This window comes from Suricata suricatta, chromosome 2 (assembly GCF_006229205.1).
Source record: "Suricata suricatta isolate VVHF042 chromosome 2, meerkat_22Aug2017_6uvM2_HiC, whole genome shotgun sequence".
NCBI lineage: Eukaryota > Metazoa > Chordata > Mammalia > Carnivora > Herpestidae > Suricata > Suricata suricatta.
The window spans coordinates 177,905,312-177,930,860 of NC_043701.1; the positions used below are offsets into that span (position 1 = coordinate 177,905,312).

Consider the following 25,549-nt stretch of genomic DNA (forward strand, 5'->3'; position numbering starts at 1 on the left):
TGTTTGCATTGTGATCCCCAAGGAAAAATCAGATGACAAGCAGCCCTAGGATGTGAGAAGAAACCCAAGGACGGGATGGTCTCCAAGGAGGCAGTAAGTCTGACGGAAGCTGGGAGACCAACCATGCCCTGGGCACCCAGATCAGGCTTAGCAAGAATGGGAGCGCTCGCATATTGCCATAGTTTGCGAATGCCGGTTTGGGTGCATGGCACAGGGGGTCTCGCTGCGCGCCAGCTGGAAGGAGGAAGCCAGCCAGGGCAGCCGGCGGCCGTGGTATGCCGCATCTTCAGAAATCGCGCGTCTGCAACTCATCACGGCCACTAGGAAAAGTTAAGTTGTAGGAATGCTCGTATCATTTGTGCACACCCTGCCACACCGTTTCCGAGTCACTGAGCCAATGTGTGCTCCTAACAGCTTATACGATGATCTCAACAGATTAATATAAGCCACCAGCTTTTTCTTAATGTTTTATTTATTTTTGAGAAAGAGAGAGAGACAGCATGAGCAGAGGAGGGTCAGAGAGAGAGGGAGACACAGAATTCAAAGACAGGCCCAGACTCTGAGCTGTCAACACAGAGCCTGACGCGAGGCTCGAACCCACGAACCGTGAGATCATGACCTGAGCCGAAGTTGTAGACTTAACCTGACTGAGCCACCCAGACGCCCCAACCCACTGACTTTTATTATGGCTACTTACACATTTTGACTTATGTCTCCCTTCTTAATTTGTGTTTCTTGTTAATCTTTACCTTAGCTTGTTTTGTGCGTCGTTCTCTCCTGTTCCTTTGGAGCCGCAGCCCAGGGCTGGGCTCATTCACTGTTGGCGCTTTGGCCTCTGGGACATCTTGGGGCACAGATATGTGTCTGTGATTTCTCAGGCATGCTGGTGCTCATTTCAGAGCATGGATGGCACGGTGTCAGGCCTCACAAAGATGTAGACTTCCGGAGGCCTGGGGCTGTCACCAGCAGGTGGTCTCAGGCCGGAGACCCCAAGTTGGGGGTGAGAGCTTCAGAGTTCCCCTTGGCAAAGCGAGGCAGAACAGCTGGACAGCCCGGCTCAGGTAAGGGGACATGCGTTGTGCCTCTCTGTCTTCTGAACCTGGAGGCGGCCTGAGCTGACTTCCTCCTTCCAGTTGGCACACAGCAGGCCACCTGTGCCTTGGTCCCCTTTCTGCCAGCCAGCAGAGTAATCACCAGGAAAGTCATGCACATTCATGGCCCCGGGAGCAGCTGTGAGTTGAGGCCGTGTGGCTCACGGGGAAGCTCCCTGGATCGCCTGCTGGACACGTGTCCCCACCCAGGGCAGCATCCTGTGCGGGTTACCCCAGGGGTCCTTGAACCAGGGACAGGTCTGGGGAGCACTATCCAGGGAGCCACTGAGCAGCTCCCCCAGTCTGCCATGAGATTCAGGGTGAAATGGGAACTATCAACCCCACTGTTGCGATCACGGTAGGATTCTGGTCTCGTAAAGGCAGGGAGAGGAGGCAGAGGTGGCTGTTTCCTGGGCTCTTCATTAGAGCCAAACACTGCCGAACAGCTTCCTGTGATGGCCAAGCCCAGGCTTCCAAAGGGAACAGAGTCACACGTTCCCTAGAAGCAGAAGGCACAGCTGTGTCTCCGTCGTGTTCCCAGGAGGTATGGCAGAAGTGTGAACCCCCAGAGGCTGCTGTCTGGGCGGGAGGGGGGGGGGGCTGGGAGGCAGGCTCTGTGCCCAGATGGGGAAGGAGACAAGTCAGGACAGGGGACCTTGCCTTGCTGTTCTCCTGGCCACTGGGGCAGAGTGTGGGTGTCAGTCATTCTGCTGCGGGTACAGCTGAGGGGCAGTGAGTGGCCTCTGAGCCAGTCCTGCAGGTGCAGGAGCCTGGGGGCGTGACACCCCCGGGCACCCACTGGGCTGTAGGTGGGTGTGGACCCACAACAGTCCAGGAAAGTGATGAGATATCATATCACATCCGTCTCAAACTGTGCCGACACTGGTTATGTCCAGATACGACAAAAAAACAAAACCCTCAAAAGTCTTCAATAATCTTTATCTTATTTAAAGTTTCTTAGGGGCGCCTGGGTGGCTCAGTCAGTTTGGCGTCTGACTTTGGCTCAAGTCCTGATCTCAGAATTTGTGAGTTTGGGCCCGCATCAAGCTCTCTGCTGTCAGCGCAGAGCCCACTTCAGATCCTGTGTCTCCCTCTGTCTCTGCCCCTCCCCTCCTCAAAAATAAATAAACACTAACAAAAAATAAAGTATCTTAGAGAAGGTGAAAGGCTCTTCAATTTTTTTTTTTACCACCTAGCACTAATATAATTACATGTGAGTGGTGGGCCAGAACAGATCCGGCAGGAAACCTGCATTCTGATTTTGAGCATAGATGCCACTGTGAGAGAAAATAAAATGAAATGGGCTACAATTTTTGGAAATCGAACTTAGCAGTATAAAAAAACTATTCATCAAAAATAGGACTTATTCAGAGGTGCAAAGATAACTCAAAATCAGAAGACCTATTAAGGGGAACAGAATATCACCATCATAAAAGGTGCCTCTTTGATACAAGGATTATTTGGAACTGGTCTTTTCTGAGAAAGTGCGGATGCAGGAGAAGCTGTGACAGGAGGTGCCCGTCTGTAAGGGGAATGTGTATTCATAAAGGGAATTTCTGTTACAAAGCGCCAGGAAGGGAGCTGCAGCCAGAGATCCCTTGTCTGTTTCCCCGAGGGACTTAGCTGCATCAGAAGTCAACTTTTGTTTCTTACAGTTTTCCTCCTGTCACTTCCCCCTTGAACTGTGACCCCCTCATCTGGAAGCCCCAAACACCCATCTCTCTCTCTCTCTCTCTCTTTTTTTTTTTTAAGCTCAGGACTATATGTCTCAATCATCTGGCTGTCTTTCAAGTCTCATACCTTTGGGGGTCTCTATATGTGCAAACATAGGGGCGCCTAGGGGGCTCAGTCGGTGAAGCATCCGACTTCAGCTCGGGTCATGATCTCACAGTCCATGGGTTCGAACCCCGCATCAGGCTCTGTGATGACAGCTCAGAGCCTGGAGCCTGCTTCGGGTTCTGTGTCTCCCTCTCTCTGTCCCTCTCCTGATCTCTCTCTCTCTCTCTCTCTCTCTCTCTCAAAATAAAATAAAGACATGATAAAAAGTTAAAAAAATATATAAGCACATACATCATCAAAGTTTTCCCCCTCATTATTCTGTCCTTGTCAATTTAATTCTTGGAGCAGCCACACAGCCCAGAGAACGCAGCCACATTCCATGGACACAGAGAGCCAGGACACAAGGGCAATGCGGACAACATGTTTGTCCTGCCTTTTCTTCCTTCAGCTATTGGAGGAATGGGTTCTAAGGTCATAGCATTTACCTTTCGATGTTATGAAACTGGTACTCATTAGGATGAAAATAAAATCAGCCAACATTTTCTCCCCTCACAATATAAGCCCTTCAATGCCGTCCTTTTCATTCTAAATCATGAAAAGGTTTCTCTGTGTTTCAGGTCTAAAGGGAAAACATTCCCCTCTAAACAGAAAAGAAGGTTTCCTACACTCTTTTTCCAAAATGACTGGACCACCCCAGACTTGGGTGTGGAGTTGTCAGAAGCTGTGACTGAACGCATTTCAAGGCCATGGCTGGCCTCAGATGCTAAAAGCTATACACCTCGCCAGAAAGCACCTTTACCAAATGGGGAGTAACGAGTCTAACAGGGGGGAGTGAACACCCACCAATGTTTGGGGGTACTTTTGTGAACTTTACGCTCAGGTGGCCACCCCCACAGAACACAGAAGAAAAGAGCCGTGCAAGCAGGTCATTACGTAATCTGTATAGGACTTTAGATAATGTCACTGAAAATGAAGTGTTCTGAATGTTCTGGATCTGTTTCATACGAAGAATTCTGAGTGTGTACCGAAGATGACTGGTACTTGCTGAAGTAGAGATTGAGGCTCTTTTTTTTGCATGATGGACGTGAGTTTGTAGCTAGAGGTAGCAGTGGATACATAGGACATGGTCCTGGTGAGGGTTACAGTTTTTCGAAGTCTAGCCAATAAAGATGAAGGTTACGTAAGTCAGTAATGATCGTTTTATGTAGACCTTGTGGGCGGATGGGTGCTTTCCGAGCATTATATTCAGCATACTTCCTTCTTGGTATTAATCAGGCTCTGTGCACTGACAGCTTTGACTGCCTTTGGAGATGGACAAAACACCAAGGGAAAGTGGCCGTCATGCACGTGGCAGACGGAAACCCACCAACGTTCTTAGGATACCTGCGTGGTCCAAAGAGAAAACGGACAAAGGCAGGTTAACAGGAGAAAAGAAGTCGAATTTTGCTAAATTCTTACATGTACATGGGAGCCTTCCCAAGAGAACAATGACCTGAAGTGACCAGAAGTGACCAGAGCGGGAAGGTTTTACGGTTTTTAGACACACAGTAGATCTGTGAAGATTTGACAAGAGAAAGAGGTCTGGGGGAGGAGGGGTAAATGGTGAAGAAGGAACAAGGAAGATCACGGTGACTTTCATGAGTTTTGTTTGTACAGATTTCTTGGCCCCAAATTCCTTACCTCTGGTGATAAGGAGCCTTCCTTCCTTCCTTCTGGTACAGGAAGGGTCGCTTTCACAAGGGACTTTTATGACCCATTTTGGAGAGGAAGGGCAAGGAAGAACATCATCAGGTGTTATGGGGAACTTCCTGCCTGGCCCTCACAGCAAAAGATGTAAAAATTGTCCAAACACAAGCCACAGTGGCCTTTGTCTGAAGTTTGTAGCATGTTGTCCAGCTGTAGCCAGCTTGTCTTCAGGACAAGAGCTGTTTTGTGCTGAATGATTCCATGTCAGGAGCTGGGAGCATAATTGGAAACATTAATTTGGGGAATTGTAGCCAGATATCAGAAGAAACGAAAAGAATTCAAGATTGAATCTAGTTTATGGGTAGAGAACATCACCTTAAAGCCAATGAACAAGTCTGAATCTACCACCCATATGGACGGTGCTATAGTTTTCTATTAAAATACAATTATCCCTCTGATGTTACCCCATGCCTCTCAGAGATCATCAAAATAAGATTTGCAAATTAAGTCTAGTCTCATTGAATATGGGCTGATCATTTATGTAAGTGCAGCAAGAATTGTGGTGACCCTGCAAATTCTTTTTAATCCGCTTTGCCAGCAATTTTTGTGAGATTAGATTTTTAATGCCTCTCAAGGCTAAGAAGCTGAGCCAAAGACTTATGATCAGATTTTGCCTATGAGACCTATAGATTTGGGTTAGTTGTGTGTGCTCTTCCCGGGGTCCTCAAGCTATCCTAGGGTTCCTGGGTCTCCCAAGAAATGACTTTCCTATGTCAGCTAGGCAGGCTGATAGGAACACTGTAAGCAAGATGCCAGCCCAGCTTTTTTTAAGGGGCTTCATTAGTTCCATAAAGTTTGCCTTAGCTTTTAAGCTGTCTGGACACATCTGATTCATTTCAAAAATGACATTCCAGGGGCGCTTGGGTGGCTCAGTGGATTGAACATCTGGCTTCGGCTCAGGTCATGATCTCACGGTCCGTGGGTTCGAGCCCCGCGTCAGGTTCTGTGCTAACAGCTAGCTCAAAGCCTGGAGCCTATCTTCAGATTCTGTGTGTGTCTCTCTCTCTGACCCTCCCTTGCTCATGCTGTCTCTCTCTCTCTCTCTCAAAAATAAATAAAAAACATTTAAAAAATGACATTCCAGTCAAAGCCTTGGTAATATACTAATGTATATTCCTAATTGTGTCCTTTTATGAGGAGATAAATCAGGCTCTGATTGATCTTATGCAAATAACTATATTGCCATGAAAATAAGAATACTCACTAAGAGGTCCCAAATTCTAGAGGGGAAAAAAGTAATTATTTCATTTTCATTCACACATAGACTTTATCAAATGGCTACAGGGCATGAAGAGATAAGAGAAAAAAGAAAAACATGTCTTCCCAAATCTGGAAAACAAAACGTAAAGAAACTAGTGATATGTTTTTAAATGTTTATTTATTTTTGAAAGAGAGTGAGCAGGGGAGGGGCAGAGAGAGAGGGGGACAGGGGATCCAATGCAGGCTCCACGCTGACAGCAGCAGGCCCGAAGCAGGGCTCGAACTCACGAACTGTGAGATCATGACCCGAGCTCAACCGACTGAGCCACCCAGGTAACCCAAAACTAGTGATATTTTAAAGCAAAAGTCATAATCACCCTCAGGAGTTTATTCAGTCATCAATTAATTCTTGTTATTTTGATATTTTGTTAGTGGTTTTATGAACCCAGGTTTTCCATTAGAATTCCGGAATTTCTCACCCAGTTCAGTGGTATGATCTTAAAGTTATCAGAAACCTGATAACTTGTCATGTTCCTTCCATGAGTCCTTTTGAAAATGGAGCTCTTTTTGCAAAAGCATCCGAGTAAAAAAATAATGGTCTGTAAACACAAGATCTGATGAGAGTTCGTCACAATGCAAAAGACAAAGATATTTCTTTATTTCTGTGACACACAACATTTTAAGTTAACAACTAGAATTGATGACTGATAACATTATACCAGGACAGACTTCAAGGGATGCCGTACAATTTCTAGAAAACTTATATTAACAATTCGTACCCATCCCAACATAACCTAAGTGGGTCAGACATCACTTCTTATCAGACAATGTTTCCATGTCATTTAATATGTCAATTAAGCCTAATTAGTTTCATATCTTTATTTTGATAAAGAGAGAGAACAAATGGTTTTGAGGTTTTCTAGGAGCCTTCTAGAAAACGCCAAGTTAGTTCAAGGTCAGAAAGACTTCCCCAGCAAGGAAAAAGGAAACTGGCCTAGTTCAGCAGATATTCTGCCTATGGGGGACATTGTGCTGAAAGATTGTTATAACGATCTTTTTCTACTTCCTCCCCACCACGCAGGGGCGGGGGTGAAGCTTAGGGCAGGCCATCTGTTTCATCTTGTCAATGAAGCCCAGATATATTAAGCACTTGATGACCTTTGTCTCTGGGAAGGTGACATTTAGGCTGAGACAGGAGCGGTGTAAGAACAAGATGGCCACGCATGCCAAGCAGGGGTGTAAATAGCCATGGACAGTAACAGAATAGATATCGCCAAAACCGGAGTGTGCCGGAGGTACAGGAACGGATTATCAGCAAGGCCAAGAGAGCCTGAAAGAACCGAGAACTGATCAGAAGAGGTCTCTGAAGGACTAAACTTTCCACAGGGAGGACTTTTAAGGGCACCCGGGTGGCTCAGTCAGCTAAGCATCCAGCTCTTGAGTTCGGCTCAGGTCATGCTCTGACGGTTTGTGAATTCGAGCCTTATGTGGGGTCCCACACTGACTATGTGGACCTGCTTATTAATCTCTTTCTCTCCCTCTCTCTCTGCCCCTCCCCTACTCTTGAGCACATGCGTGCTCTCTCTCCTCTCTCTCTCTGTTTCAAAATAAACAAATAAATAAACCTTAAAAAAAAGAATGGGGTGCCTGGATGGCTTAGTCAGTTGGGCGTCAACTCCTGATTTCGGCTCAGGTCATGATCTCACAGTTTGTGGGTCCGAGCCCTGAATCAGGCTTCGTGCTGACAACATAGAGCCTGCTTAGGATTCTCTTTCTCTCCTTCTCTTCCTGCCCCTCACCTGCTCATGTATGCTTTCTCTGTCTCTCAAAATAAACTTAATTAATAATTAATAATAGATAAATATATAGATAGAATGATAGATAGATAAATAAATAAATAATTTTTTTAAAGGGAGGACTCTGGCAGCAAACTGTCAGACTCTCCAGACCCTGACTCCACGTCTGACCACACAAAAACGCCACTGCCCGTGAAGGCCCTGCCGGACTGCTCTCGGAACACTGGGCTCTCCCACTGCCTGAACGTAATAATAAGCCGAGACCACCAAGAGCTGGCCAGGACCAGACTAAGTCCACAGACCAATGGCGGGCTCACAGACATGCGGTCTTCCTACCCTTGTTGTTATGGTCTGATAAATGACTTGTTTTGTTTTGTTTTTTTTTTGATGTGTATGAAGCCAAGTCAAAAGCGGAGTGAAATGTCATTGGATTTGGAATGTTAACCTTGCTTTCTGATTGAATAAAGCAGACACGGTGAAAAGCCACGGCTTGTGTGTGCACCTTTCTTGTGTGCTTGTGACACCTTGAATTCCCAGCCATAGCTGTCACCCACACAAAATGTCAAGTGAAGTTTTCCTTTCAACTTGCTCCTGGGACCAGTAGAGTCATCCTGGAACTGGGAGAGAGAGGAGACCCCGGCCACAGCTCACCCTCTGCTGGGAGGGCAGCAGTGCCTCTGAGGGAGCTGACATGAGAACCCCATGCCCAGCCCGGGAGGAGGAGGGAGCTGGATGGAAGGCTGGCCTTGTCCCAGGAGGCTGCGGGCCCCATGCCAAGTTCAGTGTCTTTCCAACTGGACGCAGATTGTTGAGGACAGAATGTAGTTGACTAAGGCATCTCTCTGTGCAGATAATAAATGAGTGTGTCCTGCTTCTCAGATGCCAAATGTGCCGCCCGAATTGTTGACTCTGAGATCTGCTGCCTTGGGGCACAGGGAGGGCCCTAATGAAAGAGTGGACCTCAGAGACCCTGGACCCACCTGCAGACATGCCCAGAGGAATTGTGCACGTGGTCTGCCCTGTGCCTGTTCTTGGCTTGATAACGAAGGTGAAGGTCACAAGTCACCTGGCTGGATTGAAGAGCAGGGCAGCAAAGAGGTAAGGCCAGGAAAGAGTGGGCTCTATCTTCCTAGGTAGGAGCTGCATCCTGAAGCCAGAAGTGGGAAGCATGGAATCGACCTCTAGACTTTCTGTCTGGGCAACCTTCTTCTTGAGTGGCATTCTTTGCCCCACCTGGGCAGTAGGCTGGCCCCAGCTCCAGGGGCTCTGTGCTAGAGTGATTGCCATCATGATCCCAGCCATACCTGCTTTCCTGTGGTCATGCCATTTGTGGTATGACTCTGTGGCTCTTGCCTGTCCCCTTGTGCACCCTGGTATCTTGCTCTGGCCAACAGAATGTGACATAGGGATGGTGTGCCAGTTGTGAGTCCTTCACTTCAAGGGAGCCTGCAAGCATCCACTTACTCTCTCGGATCCCACGGCGGCTCCGTGGATGGGCCCGGGCTAGCCTGCTGCAGGAAGAAACGTGTGGCCCAATCACTTCTGCTGACCCAGCTGATAGCGGTCAACCCTCAGGAGAGTCACCGAACTGACCTGCAGTAGGTTGACCTCGGACACACGAGGAACCCAACTGAGCGTCTGCCTAACTTGCTGACCCATAGAATTTCCAGCTAAATGAACAATTGTGGTTTTAAGCCACTAAATTGGAGGGGGATTTGTTTCACAGGACAGGGTAACTGACACAGGCCCCTGGCAGTAAGGCGTCATGGAGGGACTTGCCTGCTAGAAAGCCCTGGGCTGTGGGGTGAGGGTGCCAACCGAGAGCCAAGAGCAAAGAGACACCTGAAACCAGGAAACCTCTGCTGTCAGGTGTTACCCCGAGAAGCCCTGGAGACCCCAGGACCCCGGGGACTGAGCCGCCTGAGAGAAAAGGACCAGGACATTTGGTTACCATGGCATCAAGTTAGACTTTACTAGTAAGGAGCTTTGTACCTGTATCCCTTCCAGACACGGTCTTCCCCCACCAGGCTGGCCTTCGTCACACCGGTGGGGTGCGCTCCCCGGGAGATAAGATCCTGACTCATCCGCATCAGGTCACCAGGGAACTCAGCTAAGTGTAAAAGGTTTCGGTTGGTTAGGCCAGCGATGGACCGCTCCACTTTCTTGGTGGGGAAGAATGGTTTCCGATCGTTCGGATGGTGTGTGGTGCGTTTTTTCGGTTCTTCTGACTTGAAAATGACCTTCATTTTTATTTCTCGTCTCCTCGTGGCCTGGTTCTCTGCCTCGCCTCTCTCCCCTTGCGCGGCATCGTCGTAGAAACCTGCATCTTCGTCGTCTTCCCTGGCCTTCTCTTTTGCCGTTGGGCCCAGGTCCCCTCGGGGCAGAAGTGAAGAGCCCTTGGACCTCTCCATGTGGGGCAGGAGGCGCTTACTTTGTGGGGCTCGAGCGAGCCGCATCCGTTCTATGTGCCTGATGACAGTGAGCTGCTCGCGAGACGGCATTCTGAACTCCTCGGCGGGCACGACCACCTTGGCCGTCCAGATCTTTTCCAGGGGCCTGCAGGTGGCACAGGGATTGCGATGTGGCGGCCGGGATTCCAGCGCCCGTTTGTAGTCCGAAGACAGCGCCTGGAGCTCCCTGAGGGCTTTCCGTTCTTCCTCTTGCTTGTGAGTCAGAAACCTCCTTGTCGCTGCCGTGTGAACGCCACCCAGACGCTGGCAACGTGAAGGGGACCATTAAAAATCTCAGCAGGGCAGGAGCAAGGGGCGCCCCCAGAAAGAATGGCCTGGTGGCCCCTCTCCCCACCTTCGACTGAGTGTCTGGGCCGACAGGCCAGGGGTCAAATCCTGACTCCTTACCTACAGTCCGCCAGCCCTCCCAGTGAGACCCCTGACCAGGACTTGGAGACAAGGAAGTGTCTAACATGCCGGTGTGGACAGCCTCAAACGGACTCGGCCAGCTCGTGGCCACCGGGAGCCTGGCATGTCTGTTGCTGGTGGGTTTTGAACCTCTGGCTCCATCCCTCCCAGGATGGCTGCCTGCTTGAGCAGGGCCTCCCTGGGAGGAGACTTCTGGACACTCACCAGGATCTCTTTTTCCAAGGGGGAGTATTTCCCAAGGGCGATGCGTGGGTCTGATGTGTAGAATTTGGTCCACACCCTGAAAGGCAAAGAGGCAGGTGTAGGAGAACCTCAGGAAGGGCATTCTGACTGTCCGTTCTGGGGGCAGGAAGCCTCACACAGGGCGGCCCTGCATCAGTCAGGCGGAGGCCACGGTGACCAGGGCGGGCTCCTCCCTGGGGCTCTGGGAGGGGTGGGAAGGAGAGGACCCGAAGCCCAGGCTCCGCGCACCTCAATGGGGAAGTAGAACACAGACCGCACTGACAGCGGAGGCGGCTTTTTTCCCAAAAGGAATCGCTGTGTTGTACAATCTGACTGGCACTCCATTCTTTCTCCCCCGGCCGTCTGCAGCCTTCCTTTCTGGGGGTCTCTGTTTCCCAACGTTCTGGCAGCCCTTCTCCCATTCCTGGATCATACTCTGGCCACAGGCTAGAACAGGAGATGCTGTGGCCTGGGGTTTCCTTCTAGGACAGTTGAATGGGAGCCCAAGAGATAGTCACAAATCTTCTTGCGTCATAACTGGCCTGTGTGGGGACTATTGTGAGGTCTGAGTCTAGGTATCAGATGATGCCCAGGGGTGAGATGGACACACACGACCACGTGCCTGGAGGGTTGGAGTCCAGGGGAATAGAGTGGGCAGAGCACGTGGCCGGGGGACCATCTAATCACGGCATTGTCACTTACACAAGCCCACGAAGACTGCTTTTGTTTTCTTGTTGGTGTGTGGGACTTCATTTTGTATTCTTTTTTTATGTAATGTTTATTCATTTTTTGAGAGATGGAGAGAGACAGAGAGTCAGAGAGAGAGGGAGACACAGAATCTGAAGCAGGCTCCAGGCTCTGAGTTAGCTGTCAGCACAGAGCCTGACGCAGGGCTCGAACCCATAGACCATGGGACCATGACCTGAGCCAAAGCCGGACGCTTAACCACTGAGCCACCCAGGCGCCCCCATTTTGTATTCTTGATGGAAGCCCTATACGGGTTCAATATGTGTGGCTAGCGCCTGTTCCTAATGTTGACTTGGCCTTCTTATTTTTTATTTTTTAAAGCACTTATTTACTTAGAGAGAGAAAGAATGAGAAAGAAAGGGAGCCCCAAGCAGGCTCCGCCCCTCACAGTGCACAGCCTGAACCCACAAACCATGAGATCTTGAACCAAAATTAAGAATCAGACGCTTAACCCACTGAGCCACCCAGGCACCCCGGCCCTCTCCTTTCTCGAAGGTATCTCTTATGCTAGTTGTACTCCAACTTGCCAGTCTTTCCCTGGTTGGTGAGTGCTTCCCATGCCTTGTTTAGGAAATCATTTCCTACGCCAGGGAGGAACAATACTCTCATAGATTGTGTTGCATATATATTTATAATGACATTCTCCTGTATTCTCCAAAATCTTGGGTCTTTTTCTCTTAACTTTGTTCCTGCTCTCAGTTGTTAGCTATAAAGCTCAATTATTTCCCACCTTTTTTTCTTTAAGTATATTCTCCAACCTAATTTTACATGGCTACCAAGAAGCCCGTGCCTGCGCATGCGCTGGGCAAGCTCCCAAGTCACACCCACAAACCTGGAGGACCTTCCTCCTCCCCACATCTGTCCCGGCAGTCACCGTGTGCTTTGGCTCCCTCTGGTGGCTCTTGCCGCCCATTGCAAGATGGCTCTCCAAACACCCATATCCATCGCCCCTCTGCAGCGCTAAGATTTTCTACGTACATAAGCCGCGCATTTAAGGGAATGGTGCTCCTTTTTAACAATGCATAGCAGTCTTTATATACAGTGAGTGCTCTAAAATCATGGCTTCCTATACAAAGCCATTGGCTCTAGGGAGATCAGAGCCCTGGGAAGGTCTTCTCCAAAGTCAATGTGCAAATACATCTCCCGGATATTTTGTTAAAATCCAGAGTCTTATTTGGTAGCTCTAAGATGAGACTCACAAATCGGCACCCCCAACAAGTTCCCAGGGGCTGCCAATGCTGCTGGCTTAAAGAGAAACAAAGGTGTGACTCAGGGTGGGACATCCAACATAAGGTGCTACTCAAAGTGTGGTCCATGGACCAGCAGCCAGGGTCTCACCTGGGAGCGTGTTAGAAATGCAGAATTTCAGGCCCTGCTCCAGATTTTCTAAATCCCAATCTGCATTTCAGCAGGCTCCCCAGGTGATTCACATGCACGGTGAAGTGCAAAAGGAAGCTGGGTGGCACCTGTAAGGAACCAGATCTGTGCACCCCTCACTGCCACTGGCGCCGTCAGCCCAGAGGGCTCGTGACCAGGCCTGGCACTGCTACTCACCCACCTGCTTCTAAAATCCAGCTCCCTGCATCTCCCGTCTCCTTCTGGCATAAGGCTTGGGGAGATGGTGACTCAAGCCGAAACGTTACAGTTTCTTTGAAAAGGGGTGAGCTACGGCCCTTCTGGGGCTTTTTGGAAGGTCTACCCAGAACAGTGGAGCCAAAAAATAAGGGGAGGGCCGTTTCACCTGTAGACCTTTGGGGAATGTTTGGGCCTCTGGAAACGCGTCAGAAGCTGAGGTGCTGGGGCGCCTGGGTGGCTCAGTCGGTTAAACGTCCGAGTTCGGCTCAGGTCATGATCCTGCAGTTCATGGGTCTGAGCCCTGCATCGGGCTCTGTGCTGACAGCTTGGAGCCTGAAGCCTGCTTTGGATTCTGTTTCCCTCTCCTTCTGCTCCTCTCATGCTCCATCTCTATCTCTCAAAAATAATAAATAAACGTTAAAAATTAAAAAAAGAAGCAGAGTTGCAGATTCTTTGTCTGGAAGGCAACAGATTATTATCAGGGGAAGTTAAATTCCCAGAAGTGTGTTTTCATCAATCAGGCCACGCTGAAAGACTGGCACTTTTCCCACGGTGGGGTGGGGGGTGGGGGACATGCATCACTGTCTTTGAAGGAGGTCCTTCCTCAACTGTTCTTTTTTTTTTTTTAAGTAGGCTCTACGCCCAACGTGGGGCTCGAACTCACAACCTAGAGATCAAGAGTCACACACTCTATTGACTGAGCCAGGCAAGCACCCCAACAGTTTAATTTTTTAAAAACACCTTTATTGAGGTAAACTTTACTTACTATGAAATTCATCTGTTTTTGGCACATACTTCAATAATTTGTAGCAACTTTACTGAGCCGTGCAACTGTCTCTATCATTTGGTTTTGGGACATTTCTAACACCCTAAGACCCTTGTGCCCATTTACAGTAATCCCCTGGCAACTGCTAGTCTATGAGTCTCCTTTCTGTCTGGATAGATTTGCCTTCAGGTATTCTTATGTTAAATCAACTCCTTCCTTTCTGGCTTTAAATGACCCTCTCTTCCTTGGCGCTCTGCTGTGGAGCGAGTGGGCGTTTTGTCGTCCCATTGTCACAGCAGAGGCACCACTGGGGCCACGCTCATGAACCCTGCCCTCTTCCTATGAAGCCAGAAGTTTGTAGCGGCTTCCTGAACTTGTGCTGGGTAATGGCTGGGCTCCCTTGGCTTCACGGCTTCCCTGAAGAGTAGAGCTGGAGATCCGCTGAATTTTCCATAGGCTGACACAGCACACCCTCCGCAGTTCCGAGACTCCATCAGATTACAGAGGGAGGGTGTTCCCTGTGGTTTCCCTTATCTCTAAATAACAACTTCCTGGGTTAGTCTGCAAGAAGATGGTGCCAGGCAAACCCAAGGGTGATTCGGCTGGGCCCACTGCAACCAGACAAGGCAGGAGACGGGGGATGGGCAAACTGCTCGTATCTGGAATGTTCCTTCCTGCCCGTGGGTCCTTGCCACATCTGAACACAAACAGAACAGGAGAAAAGACCCTTCCCCGGGGAGCCATCTCAGGTTGATAGACGGGCTGTGGTGTTACTTGTCCTGCCCTGATGGGGAGGATCGGGCAGGGTCCAGGTTCCGTTCTTGTCTCGTTGTGCTCCATGCCCCACTGACCTCCGACTCGGCTCTGTCCCCTCTCGGGGCCGTGACATGCCCCATCTGAGAAGCACACTACCAACAAGGAAGGTGGGAGGTAGGGAGTGGCGTCTCCTGGAGGTACACCCCAGCCAGCTCATCGATCGGAGGGCTTACCCGGTGGCTCATTCCACTTGTGGGAAGTTAATGAAAACGGGCTCAAGGGAGTCACTCGGGGTCACGTGGTCTGGTGGCAGAGCAGTGTGGAGCCACAGACAGAGCCGAGAACCTGGCACGATCAGGATTAGGATGTAGGGATGGGACGAGACAGGCATTTGACTGGTGTGGGGACAGAGTTTTCACTTTCTCTTTTCTGCAGACGCACCCTATGGGGTGGACGAACCATTAAACGTTTGTTCTGCGTGTTTCCCAAGTAGTGACATTACTAGCAAAAGCTGTCAGTAGAGAAGCTTGTTTGCGGGGGTAAGCGTGGGATGTTTTAGTCTACTTTCGTGTAGGGAGGCCTCTTTAAGGAAAACCTTCTCCAGATGTGCTTTCTTTAGCATTCACATGTGCATGCCTGTATTTACCCAAGCGTGCCATGACCGCAGCTCTTTGCTAGATGCTGAGAATACAGAGATGGACAGACAGAGTCCCTCCCTTGTGGGAGATCTCGTGAAGCGGGCTGAGACAGGCTTGTAGAAGGTCAAGGTACAATATAATGCATGATGTCACAAGTGCAAGAAAGGGGGCGCTCTTGACAGTGGTGGGCAGAGACTCTTAGGGTGCCGCCAGGGGCTCAGAGAACTTCCCGTGGGGCAAAGCTCTGGGTGTTCGGAGATAAATCGTATGAGAACGTGGGGAAGAATGTACAAGCGTATCCATCTCCCCAGTTTTCCGTTAACTTTTGGGAAAGCCTCCACGTTCAGTCAGGGCCTGGAAGCACGAGTGGAGGTGGGTGAAGAGAAGCGGGCCGAGGGCATTTTCCACACCAGGCACCTCTCTGCTTGGCTGCCAGGGGTACGCAAAGGAGGGTTGATCACACACATGCCCCTCCTACAGTGGAACAAAGGCCAAAATGAGATTTGCCAATAGGAGAAAGAAAGTAAAATCTGCCACTATCCCGTGAAAGTTTCCTTCAGAGACATTTGAAAATTGTTTTTGGCTTAAGGTAAGGGCAAGGGTCCAGCAGGCCTGGGACATTAGACAGAGGAGGTGGGACACGCTGCCTCCTCTCAATGCAAGCATCGCTACCAACGCTTCCTGGCAGGACTTTGTCCTGTGTTCTTTGTCCCTGTGGCTCAAGATGATGGGTGGAATTTAAATTGGATCCTTTGGGGCTCCTGGGGGGCTCAGTCGGTTATGCGTCCCACTTCGGCTCAGGTCATGATCTCACGGTTTGTGGGTTTGAGCCCCGCGTCGGGCTCTGTGCTGCCAACTTAGAGCCTGGAGCCTGTTGAATTGTGTCTCCTTCTCTCTCTGCCCCTCCCCCACTCATGCTCTGTTTGTCTCTATATCAATAATAAATAAACATAAAAATTAAAAAATAAAATAAAGTAAAATAAAACGGGCCCTTCACATAGACATCACTCAAATGGCATCTTTATCTTTCAAGGCGGCACCAAAAAATGTGACCCGGGCAGAGGAATGCCAAATAGAAACAGGCTTTTTAAGTATACACATACCCATCAGGCACATAATTTATGTGAATTCAGGTCTTGACAGGTTTTGTAGAGATAATAACTACAGTCATTTAAATGGCAAAAGGGGCATCTGGGTGGCTCAGTCGGTTAAGCGTCTACTTCAACTCAGGTCATGATCTCACAGTTCATGAGTTGGAGCCCCCCATCCAGCTCTGAGCTGACAGTGCAGAGCCTGCTTTGGATCCTCTCTCCTCCCCTCTCACTGCACCTCTTTTCAAAAATAAATAAACATTAAATTATAAACTAATAATAAATGCACAAAGATTCTTCCTGGGTCTACGATCCACTTCAAGTTAATTTTGGATGTGGTGGGTAAGGGTTGAGGTATTTTTGTTATTGCAGTTTGATATTCAGTTGTTTTAGCACCGGGTTTTGAATTACCTTGGGACCTTCGCTGAAATTCCAATGGCTGGATGGGCAAGGATCTGTTTGGGGACTTCATTCCGTTGATCTATCTGTCTTGTTTATGTCCTTACCACACAGCCATAGGTATTTAGCTCTATATAAAGTCTTTTTCAGAAACGCTTTGGTTCTTCTAGGTCCTCTGCTTTTCTGTATTCACTTTAAAATCAAATTGTCACTTTTACAAAAAGCCTGCAAGAATTTTTTCATGTATTGCATTGAAACTATAGGTCACTTTAGGGAAGAATTGATACCTTAATAATACTGAGATATCCTAAGCCTAGGCAACCAATATGATGATTCGCCATGAAAAAAAATAAAAGAAGCATACTTTAGATGTAAAAGTCACCAAAAAATTTTCAGGACATTCCTATCCTTAAGGAAGTTTGTATTTACAGTTTATTTTTATAAGTTCTTTCAAGAATTACATATTTATCTAAAAGATGACCCCATGTAGCAATTATTGGGGGGAAATATTCAACTAATTTTAAAAGAGAAGGACACAGGGGCACCTGGATGGCTCAGTAAGTTGAGCGTCTCGATTCTTGATTTTGGCTCACATCATGACCCTAGGGTGGTGTGATCAAGCCCTGCACTGGGCTCTTCACTGAGCATGGAGCCTGCTCGGGATCCTCAGTGTGTCTCACTCTTTCTCCTTCTGCCTCTCTCCCTTTTTTGCTCTCTTTCTCTAAGTAGAAAGAAAGAAAGAAAGAAAGAAAGAAAGAAAGAAAGAAAGAAAGAAAGAAAGAAAGAAGGAAGAAAAGAGAAGAGAAGGACACAGAAAAGAAAAGAATGTTTGTTCTCTATATGCCAAGAAATATATATAGGTGGTGTTCTCCAAACTTCCACAATTTGTACAAATTTTTGTCTTGCGAGGTTTAGTAAATTTTTTCCCAGATATTGAAGAGGTCAGTTGTCCTTCAAAGGATATAATATCAGTATTAGGCAAATTAAAGGAATATAAGTTTTTTTTTTAAGTACATGGCAAAACTAAACAGTAACTTCACTAGACTCTACTTTTTTAGCTAGACTTGAAATATTTCATGTACAAGCTTTTGTTCAGATTCCCACACACAGAAAAGTAGCACTAATCTCTGCACTTTCATGGCTCCTAAGGCCAACGACTCCTAGTTCATTCTGCAGTGTCAGTTAATCTGATTCTGCAATACTTCAGAGAGAGTTTCTGCAACTCTAAATGGTCTTTTCAATTCTCGATTTTTTAATAAAACTTAAAACACCAAGACACGGTATCGTAAAGTGATAAAGAACATTTTTGCTAAATCTGAATGGAGTCAGAGAAGACAGAAGTCAGTCTGAGGATGAGCCAAAGTAAGTTTCCACAAAAACACTTGGGATATAGATTTTTATCCTATTCTACCAAGACTTGCTACATTGTTCTTCAGAATAAAACACTCTTGTAATTCCTCAAGATCCATACATATTTCTCTCTAATGTCTGATTAAAATGTAGAATTCCAGGAAGTGAGAATAAAAGATTATCTGTTTTACCGACCAAACCCAAAGACACAAACCAGCTTTTAAAAATAAATAAATTGAGGTAATTAAGTGCAAATAAGAAAGACAAAACATTTCAGTCCCCTAACTAGGTGCTGTGCACGCTGGCAGTGGGAACTCTGCACTGCTGATGTGACTGAGACCTTTAACAAGTCAGCGGAGAGCCCTTGTCACACCAACGGTGACCCACACAAATGACACCTAGTGAGGAAGTAGAAAGAGGAAGAACCCACCCAGGCATTTTTGAGAGGAGATATATTGTCTCTCCGTGAAGTTGTTTTTCCTGGGGTCCGGCCCCAGCTCTGCCAAGTCTGGATCTGTGGGAGCTTAGTCAAGGTCAAAGTGATGCATTGGGAAATTAACGATCAAATTACAAGAAAGATAGATGGCCCCAAAGCAAGAACAACTCTCACCACCTTCCTCACACAGAAGTTTCAAATAAGAGAGATTTTGCATTTACAAGGGCTTTTCTTCCAGGAGGTCTCATGTGTGAATCTGTAAAAGAAGATTGTCGGGAAGGAAGGATCCGCAGAAGCTGCCTTTCCCCGGGTAACCTGTGTGAGGGCAGGGCACAGCTCCGGGTCACAGCCTGCCAGAGCTGTCCTCCCTTTAGGACCCACAGCTGCCAGGACAGGGCCTTTCTGGGAACTCCTACTCATTTTTCCTCAGGAGGTCCATTTACAGAACTCTTGCAGACAAAGAAGCCAGTGTCCTGCAGGAAAATTTCAATGATTTGTCCAAGGTCATACTATTTAAAATTAGAAAAAGCCAAACAAAACCAAAAACCACCAATCCCAATGTAATCTGAGGTTAGATTTCCCAGGAAATGGTGTGGTAACTGAACAATGTAAGTTGGTCTGATAAGGAGATTGAAACTGAAGACCGGTGGGGGAGAGGGAAGGATTCACACAGGAAATCATGGAGGGACAAGGGCTCAGCGGTGCCCACTGTCACCACTCTCAAAAGACAGGTTTGTTCTAAAATGCGAATGTCACCAAAATTAACAACAAAATGTAATATTCATTGAACGTTTATTATGAGCAGGCACCAGTCTCTGAACTATCCATGCCTGAACTCATTTAAAGATACATATATATTCAAAATAATATTAACGGAAGTTCTAGAAGGCATCTGCTTCCAAAACAAACCCAATGAACAGCCGTAATAATCTGGTGTGACAGGCTGGTGATGTTAGAAATATGGGAGCCCCAGTACTGGGTGCATCACAGGATGCTGATCAGACTTAGTGCTGTGTTTATACTTTATGTTGAGGAGGTCTGAGCTGAGAAAAGGGGCTGGGAGTCACTGACCACCAGTAAGAAAGACCACAATTGTGCATCCACACCCACCTGTACTGGTTGAATACCAGCCCCCCTGGCAAGCCTCAATCCTGAATCACCTTCAGTTTTTCAGGAAACTTTACCAGGTGCCACCTTTATCTTGTGGTGGAATTGCCTATATGTTTCATAAAATGTGGGGAGTACTCCTCCCCAGCAACTATCTCTTCCTACCTGGAAATGTGATGTGTTCTTTATCGGGAAGCACACCCGTATGCTTTCCTTAGGTTTGCAAATGTCTGTATAAAACCCTGTTCGTTTCTACAAACCGAGGAGGAGTTTAAGAGGGTTTTTTTTTTTTTTTTTTTTTGAGGACTTGGGCTCCCCTTCATATCATGAGAGGATAATGCAGACAGCTGGTCTCTCTGTAACTTCCTCTGTAGACCACTCGCCCCACCTGGGACTCACTTGGGGAGGAGCTGTGTTCTTTGGAGAAGGCCAAACCCAATTGAGCATGCATAAAAAGATCTTGTGAGTCATGATATGTAAACATGAAACCACCTTATCTTAAAACCCAATTGAGCATGCATAAAAAGATCTTGTGAGTTATGATATGTAAACATGAAACCACCTTATCTTAAAAGCATTTCCTACAGGTACTAGAACTCCATGGGGTAAGAGGGAGGAAGTATATCTTATTTGGGATCTAACCCCAAGGAGAGTGTATTTTTATGATCTTTCAACTGCATGCCTTGGATCAGAGTCCTGGGAAGAGACTTGAGTGGCCATTGCTGAAAAACTCAAAATGGCAGGCTGAGCGTAACTTGCTTGTGCAATGCCTTGCCTCCTTTTTGTTCAAGAGTCCATTGATTCTACAAATGGGAAATCAATCACTAATATTTTTGGTATTCAAAACAAAAATAGCAACCTGTGGAACTTTCCAGTGGCTGCTGGGTTCACCATATACTTCTGCTCTGTATCTCCTACCCTTTCAGTCACAGCAAGACTTGGGGTTCTCATAGCTGTATGGCCTCAGCCACCACCACTCATTGTGATCCCCCCAAGGCAGCATCCACCATGACCACTGCCCTTGTCTTAGCTCCATCTCCTCAGTTGGCTAAGGTCCACTTAGCAACAGATACTGTTTGTCATCTTTACTGTCCTGCGAACCAATGTGGGTGGACAATGGTGGCATTAAGCACTCTTTCAACATGTCCAACATGGTGTCAAGGAAGTGGACCCATTTGTCCAAGGAGGCCTACTGGCTGTGAAGCATGATGGAAAAGGAGAATAGAGGAGAGCATTAAGAGTAGTGATATCAAGAGGCACACATCAGTGCTAAAGCAGTTGAGTACACTCATGACCCAGGTGATCCCAAGAAGGCCAAACACCTCTCGGGATGAGGGAGGACGGGATAAGATGGCAGAAATGGGGATGAAGAGTCAGAACACAGTGGTGAGGAAGTGCATGACTCAGCTCTCTGTTGTGCCTTTGATGGCTTTCTCTCTGGAAATGAGGATTTTGAGTTTGTGATCATGTGGGCCGACTTGTTGATGGAGAGAAAGACTTCAGCCTTGCCTACGGTGGCTGAGTAGCCAGTTAGTGCCACAGGTTATGCACTGAATTGTGTCTCTCCAAAATTCACATGTTGAAGTCCCAACCCCCTAGCATCTCAGAACTTGACCTTACTTGGAGATAGGGTGTTCATAGAGGTCACTGGATTAAAATAAAATTATGAACATGGATCCTAACCCAATATGAAGAGTGTCCTTATGAAAATGGGGGAATTTGGAGACAAACAGACACACAAGGCAAATACCAAATAAGGCTGAAGGCAGAGATTGGTGTAGTGCTTGCTTCTACAAGCCAAGGAACAGCAAAGACTACCAGCAAACCACCAACATCTAGGGGAGAGGCATGGAATAGAATCTTTCTTACAGTCTTCAGAAAAAAGCAACCCACCCACAGCTTAATCTCAGACATCTGGCCTACAGAAGTGTGAAGCAATAATGTCTGGTGTTTATTTTTTTATTATAGTTTATTGTCAAGTTGGTTTCCATACAACACCCAGTGCTCATCCCCACAAGTGCCCTCCTCCATGCCCATCACCCATTTTCCCCTCTCCCCCACCCCCATCAACCCTCAGTTTGTTCTCAGTATTTAAGAGTCTCTTATGGTTTGCCTCCCTCCCTCTCCTTAACTATTTTTTTGCCTTCCCCCCCACTTCTGGTCCTCTGCTAAGTTTCTCCTGTTCCACCTATGAGTGAAAACATATGGTATCTGTCTTTCTCTGCCTCACTTATTTCACTTAGCATAACGCCCCTTAGTTACAGAAGCCCTAACAAACTGATATAGCATCAAAATTCGAGAAGGAAGTGCCTAGGTAAAACCCATGTTCTAGAAGGAAACTATTGATCTTGATAAAAGAGTACGCTTGTCTTTATTAACCTCTGTTACATAAGTCCTCATTGTCACATAAGAGCCTACAGGAAGGTGGGTTAAAAAGAATTCAAAAATTGCAGAGGGAGCAGTCTGAGGGGGCAAAAGAAAAGGCGATCTGAAGTTAAACTAATCCCAGATATCAGAATAGAATTCTCATCTGCCTTAATGACAGAGAGTACTCGCCTGTCTCGTGTGGATCTCTAGGGACACAGAGACAGAGAACACAAGAAGCAACGTGACTTCCCTTCCCCCTTCCCGCACTGCATTCTCTCATTGGCTGCCATGGGCATGAGAGCCCTTTCTCTAGGACTCAGTCTCCTCCTCTATAAAATGGACATAAGATGATCTGCTCTGCTTACTCACAGAACCACTAGAAGAATCATGACATGAACCTGAAACCAAGCCATAAACAAGAACTAGACAAACAGCCAGAGGTCCGTGACCAGAATTCACTGTACTCGCATAGCAAATGCCCTTTCAAACTCACTTTGATATTTTTAATCAATTTTCCTGCTTCCAACACTGCTCTTGATGTTGATTTGTTTTTTCTACTCTTATTTTTATTTTCCCCCAGCTTCCTCCCTCCATTTGTTTGTTTGAATTTTATCTTTTTAGATTGTATGCATTTTTATAACTGCCTTCTAGAAGGAGGTAACACACCCATCAGTAAATACTAGCCCCAGATCCTTCAGGTTAAAGCTGTGTTCTCCGTGTGTCCTGACCACTCTCTTTGGGGTGCATGGCTTTTTTAATTTTTTAAATGTTTATTTATTTTTGAGAGAGAGAGACAGAGTCAGAGCACGAGTCGGGGAGGGGCAGAAAGAGCGGGAGACACAGATCCATAGCAGGTTCTAGGCTCTGAGCTGTCAACACAAGAGCCCAACGCAGGTCTCAAACTCAGGAACAGGAGATCATGACCTAAGCTGAAGTAGGATGCTTAACTGGCTGAGCCACCCAGGGGTCCCTCATGCATATTTTTTTTTACTGTTTATTTATTTTTGTGTGAGAGAACATGAGCAGGGGAGGAACAGAGAGAGAGGGAGAGAGGACCTGAGGCAAGTTCTGCTCTGTCAGCGGAGAGCCAGACATGGGGCCCAAACTCACGAATAGTGAGATCATGAGCTGAGCCGGAGTCAACGGGGACTGTTAACTGCCTGAGCCTCCCAGGCGCCCTGGGGTGCATATTTTCTTCCAGATGCAGGCCGCAGCTTGTGCTGATACAGCCAAACAAATTCAGGATCCCTGGCTGAAAATCTTGTCTACACCTCCAGCCCATGGCATGAATTTCCACAAATCCATTTTGTAGTTAAAATAAGCCTTAACAGAGTCTTCCTGATCCAGGCACTAGAGAGACCCCAACCAACGAGCAACCCATTGCATGCGGGCGATGTACCGCGTCCACCTCCTGTGGGCTGGGAAGGTGCGGTGGCCTGCAATAAAACAGGGCTGGGCGTGAGGACAGAGGGAGCCCTCGGCACATGTCAGCTGTCCCAGGTGCCCCTCAGGAGGCTCGGGGCTCTTCAGGCAGCTGGAGGTTCGGGACTGGTTAGCCTCTTGGATCAGGATTTCGTCCATGATCTCTGCCTCTCCCTGGGTCTAACTTCCTGAAACTGCAGTGATGTTTGCAAAGTGGCCACAAACTTGTGGAGAAATGAGGCTTTCGTCTGAAATAGGATCCGATGAACGATCGAACGCTGTGAAACACAGGGAGTCTCCATTTCTTCAACGGTCCGCATAATGCAACCAGGCGGCACTGTATTCCAGGGAGGGGACTGATGGCTCTGCACGTGGTGACACCTCAGAATAGGAGTTTCTGTTAACTCTTGCCACTTTTCCGGAGCAGCGTTCCCCCCCGGTAACCCTTCCCCCTTCACCACGCCTGTGATGAACGCAACCCGCTCCTTGGAGCCCCAGCCCCAGCAAAGGCAGGTGAAGACGTACAAGGACCGAGGAGAAGCCAGGGTGAGCCGGAGGCAACCGCCTGGGTCCAGTGCAGGGCAGGGGGTGGGGCGGGGCCATTCGGAGACAGCCTGCTGATCTGAGAGAAACAGCATTATGCTTCAAGTGCTTTCAAATGCAGCTAGTTTAGCCAAGTATCGGAAATAATGCCAACTGGCGAAAATGAAAGATGAGTGGAATAAACTATGGGGCATTCTCTGACTGAAATCTTACACAGCTATTCAGAATCATGTTTTCAAAGAACATTTAAACTAGGAATTTCTCGGGGCGCCTCGGTGGCTCAGTCGGTTAAGCGCCCAACTTCAGCTCAGGTCATGATCTCACGGTTTGTGGGTTCGAGCCCCACATCGGGCTCTGTGCTGACAGCTCAGAGCCTGGAGTCTGCTTCGGAATCTGTGTCTCTTTCTCTCTCTCTGCCCCTCCCCTGTTCATGCTCTGTCTCTGTCTCTCAATAATAAATAAATGTAAATAAACTAGAAATTTCTCATGACATAATAGAAGGGTTTTTTTTTAAAGCATATACAAAACCATACTGTCCTATATAAAGTGTGAACCCCAAACCAGTGATGTTTGTTGTGTTTCATAAAAACAACACAACAAAAGTCTTATTGTAGGCCCTAACAAGCTTTAGGGGAATATTCTAACACATTGACCATGCGTAGCTCGGTGTGATGATGTTATTTTCTTCCACAAGTTTCATGTACTTTACATACTTTTCCTTTAGAGAACATGTATTACCTTCTTCATGCTAACAAATAAAAGTTATAACACACATATCAGATTTTGATTGGATTTAACCCTGATTCAGTTCCATAACCTTATACAAACTGATGAAGACAAGATCCGGGTTTGGTCCTAGAGAGGTTCTCCAGTGTCATGTACTTGGATGGCTTCCTGCACCATGTAGGTACATTGTTACCCTCTTCCACTCAAGGAGCAGCTAATAAGTGAGGTTAAGGCGCTTGCTCAAGGTCATGTGGGTCATTAGTAGCAGAAGAGGAGATTAGAACTCAGATATTCTTATTATGAGAATCCTGTTACATCAGGACTGCCCACAACTTATGAAAGCTACACTTTATATTCTCCCTGGGATAATGCAATATCTAAAAGGAGCAAATTGGAAGTCTCTCGTATTTCTTTAGAATTTGGCATTTTTGTGTATATCTTGTCATTGTCAATATTGCAAAGGTCCTGACTGTGCAAAGAACACTGGAACGCTGCCCCCTTCAGGCCTTGGAGGCCTCTTGGGGCTTCAGTCCTTCTTGTCCCATGTTGTGTCCTGATCCGTGAGCCAAGGCTGGTTCAGTAGTGGCCTAGGCACCAACCTGATCTGACCCCATGGGTGCCTTTAGACACTGGCATCATGGAGGTCCAGAATCAATCTGCCTGGATGCATGGTCTCCCCCGAGGCAGAGAAGACCAATCATCTGCCTCATCCAATGGTCCCTGATCACGTGTTAGCTTCCCAACCAGGCCTCCCTTGACCATTCTGCCCTCAGTGGCTCCCTCCTCCCCAAGGCTCCCTCTGCCTGCCCTGCTTTATTGTTCCCCAAAGCACTTCCCCAATGACATGCTGTGTTCCTTACACCGTCTTGCCCTAGAACCTGGGGCTCACAGCACAGGAGGTGTTGTCTGTTTT

The 25,549-nt window shown here is 47.5% G+C and overlaps 1 protein-coding gene and 1 long non-coding RNA gene across 2 annotated transcripts; both read right to left on the bottom strand.

Annotated features, from left to right (window-relative positions):
* Window positions 1-3,840: 3,840 nt before the first annotated feature.
* On the bottom strand, window positions 3,841-9,101 carry LOC115285962. Its single transcript, XR_003905777.1, has 3 exons — window positions 8,593-9,101; window positions 4,551-4,827; window positions 3,841-4,253 (listed from the first exon to the last, which is right to left on the bottom strand). It is a non-coding gene; the product is annotated as an uncharacterized LOC115285962 (long non-coding RNA).
* A 458-nt stretch (window positions 9,102-9,559) lies between these two features.
* C2H10orf120 (chromosome 2 C10orf120 homolog) lies at window positions 9,560-11,220 on the bottom strand. The gene is given in 4 exon segments (XM_029932730.1): window positions 9,560-10,326; window positions 10,696-10,771; window positions 10,963-11,029; window positions 11,032-11,220. Coding segments are annotated over 4 exon segments (999 nt in total). The 5' UTR covers window positions 11,147-11,220; the 3' UTR covers window positions 9,560-9,585.
* Window positions 11,221-25,549: the final 14,329 nt, after the last annotated feature.